This window comes from Condylura cristata, unplaced genomic scaffold (genome assembly GCF_000260355.1).
Source record: "Condylura cristata isolate star-nosed mole 26May11 unplaced genomic scaffold, ConCri1.0 scaffold00005, whole genome shotgun sequence".
NCBI lineage: Eukaryota > Metazoa > Chordata > Mammalia > Eulipotyphla > Talpidae > Condylura > Condylura cristata.
In genome coordinates this window covers 20602721-20613065 of record NW_004567106.1, presented here as the reverse complement: position 1 = coordinate 20613065, position 10345 = coordinate 20602721, and the positions used below count along the sequence as shown (strand labels likewise).

At 32.6% G+C, this 10345-nt stretch overlaps 1 protein-coding gene across 3 annotated transcripts in view; it reads left to right on the top strand.

Annotated features, from left to right (window-relative positions):
* The window catches only part of SNX13 (sorting nexin 13), a 99214-nt gene that overhangs the window by 57217 nt on the left and 31652 nt on the right, over positions 1-10345 (top strand). For all 3 annotated transcript variants that reach the window (XM_012721032.1, XM_004676742.2, XM_012721033.1), the window contains exons 10-14: positions 1593-1731; positions 2999-3087; positions 5185-5284; positions 6118-6311; positions 10044-10148. In XM_012721032.1, the coding sequence (XP_012576486.1) occupies positions 1593-1731; positions 2999-3087; positions 5185-5284; positions 6118-6311; positions 10044-10148 (627 nt within the window). The remainder of the gene's footprint in view (positions 1-1592; positions 1732-2998; positions 3088-5184; positions 5285-6117; positions 6312-10043; positions 10149-10345) is intronic.

Below are 10345 nucleotides of genomic sequence, written 5' to 3'. Positions count from 1 at the left end.
AGTTTGTTATTTCTTGTTATAGCTGCCTTATTTTTTCTTCATCTTTTATCTGTTCTGGTGTTGTAGTCTCCACTGGCTTTCTTTTGAGTTCCTTAATCACTGTTAGAACTTTTTACCTTCAACTCTATCCTTCAGGATTGTGGCTTCCTACAGTAATTTTTTGCTCTACTTGGTGGCTATAATCTTGTGTCCACGTGTAAAATTGTTTTTGTGTCATGAAATAGATATATTTCCAGACTGGTGTCTTTGCACCTGTTGAAGTAATCTGAGGATTGGTGCCAGCGAGAAGTAGTAGTTATAAAAGAGGAATAAGTCAGTAGCGCAACAAAGGATTACCTCCAGTAAACCTAAGAATTCCTTTTTGTTGTATAAAAGTTGCATGGTGGAATCCACTCTGATCTCCTTCTCTTGGCCAGCTCCTTTGTCTTTGTGTCATATAGCCAGTATGTCCACTTCTGAACTAGGCCATTTTTAAACACTAGATGGCCATGGTGGGCACAGTTATATTTGATATAGGGGTCACAGGCCAGGTGTTGTTCCTTTTTCCTTTCTAGCATAGAACCTTAACCTGCTGTGTTTGCTTCTGTTGCCAGGTGCTTGAGCTCTAGTTTGTCCAAGCATTTTGTTCCTTTGATTTTTGCCCTGAGGTGAAACTTTGTCAGTTTTATGAGTATTTTAGCCTGGACTAAAAGTAATAATGCAATCTGTGAGTAGACCTAAGTGCTCTGCTTTGCATCTCCCTCCCGATTCTGCTGTAGCCATTTTACATTGAGAGCCTTTCACTCAGGCTAGTAATTCTCACTCTGTACTCTACCCCTGTAGCTTTCTAGTGTGTCTAGGGAGACAATTGTGCACCCCATCAACCTGTGCAGTGCCAAGTCTCGGGTCCTCGATGTTTGTGTGCCCAAGTCAGTGGTCCTCCAGTGCTCTGCATAGCTATCCCACCCATTTTTGAATTTTACCTCCCTGTTACCACTGTAAATGAAGTTCATATAAAGTTTCTCATAGCCATTGCTCCTGGTGTGTTCTATGGTCAACTACTTTTTCGCTCTCATTTTACTTGGTGAGACCATTTTCTTGGTTATAGACAACCTTTCTACTTCATTTCAATTCTTACACAGAACAATAGCTAGAAAAAGACAGCATAACAGTTACTCTTATCATCACAATTATTCTGTTAAATTTAGGGCAGAGAATGCTGCTCTGTTAAAAATACCCAGTTTATATTCCACTCAGAGTGAAAACCACAATTGGTATACCTTACACAGTTTGTCCTCTATTACCATTGATGTTGCTTTCTGTTCCTCTGCCTGTCATTCTATTCCTCAACCATCATAACTCCCTTGCTATCATTCTAAGCACACTTTCTATACAAGCTAGCATGCTCTAATTTTGTGTAATTTGTCTGCAGGCTGTGCCTTATTAGAATTTAAGTGCCCTGGGTGTAGAGATTTTCATTTTTGTTGTGAAATGTTGTAAGCACTGGGGAAAAACACAGGTTGTACCTGGCATGTGGGTGGCAGTCAGCATTGTGCAGTCCCCTTAATAAATGAAACTCCTCTTCCACCTGCTTTTTTAAACTTTATTTTCAGATCCGTGAATCTAATTGCAACTATGAGGCCTTTATGAACATTATTAAATTGAGTGACAATATTGGAGAGCTAGAAGCAGTCAGAGATAAGGCCGCAGAAGAATTACAGTATCTTCGATCTCTTGATACAGCTGGTGATGGTAAGTAACTTAACTCTGAAAATGTTTTACTCCTTTAGTGATTACTGTATTTTCAAACAAAACATTAATTCATGTAGCTGAGTTCATGCTACTAGTTGCTTCCCCACCTTAGCTAAATCTATATTTAACTCTGTTAACATGTACTAAGCATAAAGCATTATAATTTTCTGAATTTGAGATTATTAACTATTTAGAGATTGTGCCCTACCTTGTAATTGTCATGTAATTGTAATAGCTAATCAGTTGTCTTGTAATTGTAATAGCTAAACCTATTTTAACTACTTATATTTTATTTTTTTAAAGATTTATTGATTGATGGGCTCTCCCTGGTGGCATAACAGGTTAAAGCACGGCATTAAGCTCTACAAAGCCACTGCAGTAAAAGTTCGATCCCCAGCCAGGGAGCTGATGCACATGGCATGGCAGACCTCTTCTGTCTCTCCTGCTGCTCCCCTCAGCAGTGTATTTCAGTAGATCTGCCTGTTCTGCTCCCCTCTCTGTCTCTGGTGAGTTCTCTCACCCACCACAACTCTGGCTTGTATCCCAGTTCTGTAAACATAAATAAAATCTTTAAAAAAAAAAAAGATTTATTGATTTATGCATACAAGTACTGGGGTACAGGCCAGAAGTTCAGGGGTAGTGAAAAGATTCACTAGAGACAGAGTGGGGAGCAGAACAGCTAAATCTACTAAAATACACTGCTGAGGGGAGCAGTGGGCTGGTCAGGAGAGGTCAGCTCTCCATGTGGGTCACTTCCCTGGTGGGAGATCAAACTCACGTGGCTGCAGATAACCTCATAGTGCTATTGTGCTTTAACCAGTTGAGCCCCCAGGGTGGTCCCCATAGTTATTTTTTTAAAGATTGATTTATTTATGCATACAGAACTGGGGTGCAGGCCAGAGATCAGGAGCAGTGAGAGGATTCACCAGAGACAGAGTGGGGAGCAGAACAGGCAGATTGTCGACTTAAGTACACTGCTGAGGGGAGCAGCGGGCAGGTCAGGAGAGGCCTGCCTCACCTCCATGCCTGGGGATAGAACTCACACTGAAGTGGCTGTGGCTTGCTGTAAACTGTTGTGCCACCAGGGAGGGCCTCCTATAATTATTTTAATAGTTAGAATTATTTTAAATAGTTTTGCTAAAATTTCAAATTCTTTAATTAAATAAAATAATTATATATCCATTGGTTTCATGTTAAATCACAGTGTGTATTTAAAGTGTTTTATGGATAGTAGTGCTTTGTAGCTAATAATCATGTTTGTTTTTAGATATCAATACTATTAAGAATCAAATAAACAGCTTATTATTTGTAAAGAAAGTATGTGATTCAAGAATACAGCGATTGCAGTCAGGCAAAGTAAGTAAAATACTTTTTGAATTAATGTTTACATTATGTTAATATTAAATATTTCATATTGAGATGTTTGGCAAATAACAAAAAGAAGGGTATTAAGCAGTACAGCTCTCTGCTAAAGAACTTTTAGAGAAAATTTCCTTATATATAGTGTGTGGGATATATTTAACTAACCTAAAGATACTAAGTATTGCCTGAAAAATACAAAAATGATTAATAGTTTTGCTTATTTCTTGATTTATTTTTCTATTCATTTTAAATAATTCAATACCTATTGAATCTTGTGCACTAGGCACTATTGTAGATAAATCTAATAGGCAAAATTTTTGATGGAGTTTTACATTTTACAGAGTCAGAAAATAAACAAGAAGGTAGATTGATAAATTGTGTCAAAAATTGCAAAACAAAACTTAAAAAAAAGTAAAATATGAAAAGAACAAGTAAGGCAAACTAGATAGAGATTGTCTAGGAATGTTTTAAAGATAAGTACTGATGATATATCTGATATATTTGGTGGTGTTTAAACATATATCTGAATAACATGGAAAAGCTTTGGGAATATTTTTTAAGAATCAGTCAAGGTGAGAACAAATTTAAAGCTCTGCTTAGATAAATACTTGATAAGTTAGAGGTCATGTGGCTGGAATGGAATGAATGAGAATAATAGTAATAATGAAACTGAAGAGAAATCTCAGAAGTTAGATACTTACCATTGTTAGATTGTTTTAAATTCTGATTGTGATGGGGATCTCTTGGAGATCTGCCTTTGTGAGTGACAGATGACTAATGAGTTAAAATGATTACTTTGTCTCTTTGTGATAAATTATGGTGGAGTGTTTGTGAAGGAATGGAAACTAAAATATTGCTTACAATGCTACTGTTTTAGTCAAATAACAAATGTCTGTGGAGATTGTGAAAAGTAGCTAGTGAAGGGATTTAGTGTTAACAGGATTTGCAAATGGATTAAATATAGGGGGAGAAAGAAAAAAAGGACTCAGAGGTTGATTCTTTAGTCTTTTGATCATAGTGACTATAAATCGTGTTGCTATTTATTCACAGGGATAAAATTGAGGCAGGAGGAGGTTTGGAAGAATCAAGTACTGGATGTTTTAATTTGAGTTTTCTGTTCAGCATTTGAATAGACAGGCTAATTTATAAATACAAGTTCAAAGCAACCATTTAGTAATGGAGATAAACCATGAGAATCTTCAGAATTATCAGATGTTTAAGTAACTGGATGAGGTTATCTAAAAGATTGTGAGTAAGAAGATACCAAGGACTTAATCTTTTTTCAGGTATAGGTGATACCAAGGACTTAATCTTGAGACATACTGGTACTAGAGTTTAAGGTGAGCTGGAAGAGCTAACGGAGAAATAATAAATAGGTAACTAGTGAGATTGAAAAAAATCCTGGGAGTGTGATATACTAACAGCCAAGTGCAAAAAAAGTATTTAAAGAAAAAAATAGGAAATCAGATTTGGCAAAGACTACCAATAAATTGAAGATTTAGAATTGACTGTTGGGATTGCCAGGAAGGTATTATTGATAATCTGATGACAGCATTGTGGTGGAGTAGCAGAGATAAAACTGGAAATGGGAAGAGATGAGTTAGAAATAGTAACTTGCTATTTTACATTGCAAATGTCACTTTGCTACTTATATATCTGAAAAGAACTCTATTTCTGTAGTTAAGTACAAAATTAATCTTTGGCAATCTTTTCTGCTTTCCCAGTAAGTCGACATCCACCTATACCTGAAAATATTGGCATTTCCCTATTCTTGCATCACTTTTTTATGTCTTAAAATATTTACTTTCATTTCAAGTATATAGAGAGGAAGAAACTACTTGAAAATACAGCTATTTATATTTGTTTTGTTTTGAAATAAAATATGAGCATTTTCATTACTGAAAAACTCTTAAAATATCTTCAGGAAATGAACTGAAGCTAAACAGTTTTATTTTTGCATTCACATATATCATCAGAAGGGAAGACATTTTTACTTTTATTCCAAATTAAATTAATTTTTATATTTCTTTAAAATATTTAACCTCATCAGTGGATAGATGAAAATTAACTTATATTCACTTTTATTTGTAGGAAATAAATACTGTGAAACTTGCAGCAAACTTTGGGAAACTTTGCATAGTCCCCCTGGACAGCATTCTTGTAGACAATGTTGCACTACAGTTTTTTATGGGTAGGTATTACTTCATTCTATGAAGATACAGCTCTAGAAAGTTTTAATAGTTATAAATATTTTGTTAATTTTAAATACTTCATATTAAGCATGCTAAATATATTTCTCCCAACCCTTTTGAAATGTTCTTTTTTCTCTAGAAAACATAAAAGGTAGAGATTCATTTTTTTTTTTGTAAGGAATAGGTGCTTGTTATATAACTCTAAAGAAGTACATTTGCTAAATAGGTTTTAAAATAAAACCTAGATGAATGTACTGTAAATTTAAGTTACTAAATTTAAATTGAATAAATTTAATTTTTAAATTTATTTAAGAAATACATGCTATATATAACTTGTTTTATATTTTATATAAAGGGGGAAGGTCTTTTTTAATGCCATTTTAACATATATAATCATATACTACACATTACTTATAGCAGAATTACTTTTATCTGGGGAATACTTTCAGCAAAATTCCTTATTTCTTCATTTTCATGATCAAAACTATAAATGGTTGTTCAAGAGTCAATATCTTATTGTTAATACTTAAGGAACTATTAATTTTACAGTTAATCTTTATTGAGAGCAGAAGATGTGTGTTAGAGGTTTTTGTCCCCTAGATATTTTATCATGAAAAATGAGATTTTAAAAAAATGCTTCATTTGCATTTCCTATGTAATTTTTAACTTAACTAATTTATAGCTGTTTTGTCATTTCAGTCATGTGCTTAATATCTTCAATATGTAGAGTTTTAAGCATTTGAAACTTTCTTTCTGACCTATTTGTCATATAACTACATGTACTCCAAAATATATGACATTAATATCTGTTGTTAAACATTTTGTTTGGTAGATTACATGCAACAAACTGGAGGTCAAGCTCATCTCTTTTTCTGGATGACAGTGGAAGGATACCGGGTTACAGCCCAACAGCAGCTTGAGGTTCTATTAAGTCGCCAGAAAGATGGAAAATATCAAACCAATCAAACCAAAGGTCTTTTAAGAGCAGCTGCTGTTGGAATATATGAACAGTATTTGTCAGAAAAGGTGATTATACTACCGGACTACTGTTTTGTTACATTCTTTGATTAGCATTGGGAATAATTTTTGTCAAACTTCTTATAGCTAATAATCAGCTAAGCATGAAACATTTTACCTCACATTCTTTTTTTTTAACATGATGACATTTTTATTTTGTATTATTCTACTCACTTTGTGTTTAGAAATTGACTTTCAGAAAATTGAGTTAATGGACCACCCTTCTGCAAATACTAAATGACAAAGTTAAAACTAAAGTTCACATCCACTCTAAATTGAAAGAGTTAATAGGCTCAAAGAAAACCTTGCAGAATTAATCAACACAAAGTTGGAGTGACTATATTAATACTAGACACTAGATTTCAAGTTAAAAATTGTTGCTGGAGGAAAGGAATATTTTATGATGGCAGAGGGGCCTGTTGATAAGAATGATAAAATAATTATTAGCATATATGCTAACAAAAAACCCCCGCATGCTTGTAACATAAAGTGACAGAATTCAAGAAATGGAAGTTTAATAATGGAGACATCAATAGCCACCCATACAAATTGAATTCAAGAAAATCACTAAAGAGGTATAAGATTTCAAAAATCCTATAAACCAACAAGACAGCACAGCTACACAAAACTCCCCAGACAGCAGTACTATACCCATTATCTTCAAGCACAGGTGGAACATTCTCCAGGGTAGATCATATGCCAGGGCTTAAAACATAGCATATTGTGTGGAATGCAAGAAATATTTTGAAATTAGTCATGATGGAGCAGGAGTTACGAAAGAAAATATGGAAACCAAATGCTACAAGTATTTTAAGTCAAAAAAAAATTTTAATCTTCCAAAAATGATGAGTCACATATAATGATTCCTGAATTAACTTGCATATAATACACATTCATCTTGACTGTTCTGTAGAACATAGTAGAATCACATTTTATAACTGGAAAGTTTCAATTGATGAACATATGGAGGAGAAACAAGAGCCAGCCTTAAGATAACTATTATTTGGTGCCTTTACAATTTAATATTTACTCTTATTTATTAAGAGTGTATGTGTATGGTCAAATCTTACCCATACTTATTCTTTCTGCAGTGTATTATGTTATATCATTTTATGGTAATGAGCATATTCCATTGAGCTGATGTATTTTTATTTAAACAAATGGGAAACTTGGATATGTTTTTTGATTGCCTAGTTTTAAAACTGAAGAAAGTAAAATAAACTTCATATATTTGCAGATAGTGCAAATATAATATTCAAGATATTTAAAGATAATTAAAGATAAAAATATCTTTAATTATCAAGATAATTAAAGATAAAAAATTATGATTAAAAGTACTATATCCTACAAAAATTTCTTTCATATGTAAGGTTTAACTTTTTACGGCAATCGTTGTTTGATGTATTTGAAAATGTTCACATTTTAGATATGGTTAAGTCTATATGATAAATTCATAGATACAAAGTACCTGATTGGCAAACAGCTGGTATGTCAAATAAGCTGGTAGGTACAAAGAGCATTGAATTTTTTTATTTTATTTTGTATAAGAAAAATAAATCCCTACTGTTTAAGTCACTTAGATGTTTTGTAAGTTAAGGCCTATTATTCTAACCCCAAATTGTTTTCTTAAAAGGGTATTTGGCATGATGCGATCATTTTGGATTGTCATGAGATTTAAGCGTGGTATTAGCTGAAGAGTAGAACTGAAAATCCATGTGAATTTTACATTTTTTTTTATTTAGTTATACCACTTTGTAAAGTAGAAGAGTGTCTTAAAGTCATCAACATTTTCAAAGAAGTACTCAAAAGTAGGAAACAATAAAAGTAAAAATATGCTGTGAATTAGTGACTTAAAAGGAAAATTATTTTTTTTTTAAATGTTATTTAATTATGCTTACAGAACTGGGGTTCAGGCCAGAGGTGTGGTGGTGAGAGGATTCACCAGAGACAGAGTAGGGAGCAGAACAGGCAGATTGACAAATTACACTGCTGAGGGGAGCTGTGGGTAGATCAAACGAGGTCTGCCATGCCATGTGGGTAAGCTCCCTGGCCAGGGATTGAACTTATACTGCAGTGGCTTCAGAGAGCTTCATAATGCAATGTTTTAACCCATAGTGCCATCAGAGAGAGCCCTAAGGAAAATTCTTTTTTTTCAAATATGGATAATATTTGAGATTTTTCAAAAAATCTCAAGTTTGTATTTTAAGAATACATATAAATAGCTTGTGGTATTTGTCATATAGTTTCATAAAGTTAAATTGCTGTATCATAAATATATTGTTTTTCTAAAGGATATTATGTGCTTAATATGACTTTACTGTCATTATTAACTAGCCCTATTTTATTTAAGTAACCATATTTGTGTAGTAAAAATATAAATAATACTTATAAGTAATTTTGGAAAAACATCTATTTTCTTATTTTTGTGTTATAGTAGTAACAAATGTGTTTAAGTATGTGTTCTGTATTAATTTGGGGGAGTTTAGGAATCCAGATAATTGTGTCCCACAATGACTTTCTAAAGTATAGGTCACTTTTATCCCAATCATGAGGCTTAATACAATTTTGTGTATGCAAGATTCATAGGAAAATGAAACTAAATGAATGTAAAATATTACCTTGTTCAGGTTTAATTGCTTATTTCCTAGCAGTAGAGTTTAGCTAATTTAGGGGGCAAATTAAAGGATAAAACTAAGTACCATCATATTCTTCTCTAATCCTGTACAACCTTGACATTGTAGTTCTCCTAGATACATAGACACAATATACTTCATTCCTCCCATACACAAGCAAAAGTAAGCACTGTTTTTCTTCCAAAAACAAAACTATCACCATACAACCTACTTGTGTTTTCTAACAAAAGTGTTGGATTGTAAAGGATCATGGAAATTAGATAACCCTTTCTTTTACATTTATACTTTACTGATTTCTTTTACTTTCTCTTTTTCTTGATTTACCATTTCTGTTCTTTGGATATTCTATTGGACACCATAGAGAAATTACTTGAGCAATGCATTCTTTTGCTAGTTTCTCTAGCAGTTGGAATTCTTGTAACTTATTTACACTAAGAACCTTAAGAACCAAAAATGCAAAAAGATCACCATATTCTTGACATTTTAGCATTTTTACTTTAAATAATTTTTCACATTAAACATCAATTTTATTTTTACATAATGCCTATTACATGAAATACCTTGAAATTAAAGTTTTGAAAACAAATTAGCTTTTCAGATTTCTTCCAATCTCATACTGGAGTTGTCTCTACATTATTAAGTCAAAATTTAGATAAGGGTCCCTTATTTTATTAAAGTCAACTGAAAAGGATTATGTCTAGTGTTAAATAATTAATAAATGGCTTATTCTTTAACAATTATATTGAATATCCATCTGGTACTACTAAATGCTAAACAATAACTACTAATGACAGTATTTTCTATGTGCCAGGCACTGCTTGTATGTCTTACATAGATTTCTTTTAATCCTTATATAATATTATTTCCAAAATAATATTATTTCAACAAAAGTCAGAATTCTAAGACTTACTTTGTTTACAGGGTGCTATGTAGTATATAATAGTGAGAAAGTTCCAGCTCTTATTTCAGTCTTCTTAAGCATTAAGGTACCATTTACGAACCAAAGATTTTATGCCATTTATTTTCAATACTCTGATTTCATTGTATAATCTTCCTGCTAACTAAGAGATTCTGAAAATCACTGCAGTTATTTTTTCTGCATTTTTAGGCATCTCCAAGAGTTAATGTTGATGATTATTTGGTAGCAAAATTAGCAGATACTTTGAATCATGAAGATCCAACCCCTGAAATCTTTGATGAAATTCAAAGGAAGGTACTTTATACAGCATTTATCATTATCTATTGGGGGCAAAAAATACATTTCTTTGTATATGTAATTGGATTTTAAAAGATTACTAAAACATTGTTAAAGCTGAATGGTGATTAAAACGATGAATTAGCATTCTATTTCTCACAAAATAGGCCAGGACTTTGTTTTAATTCTCGAAGAGATTTTTATGTTGGATTGCT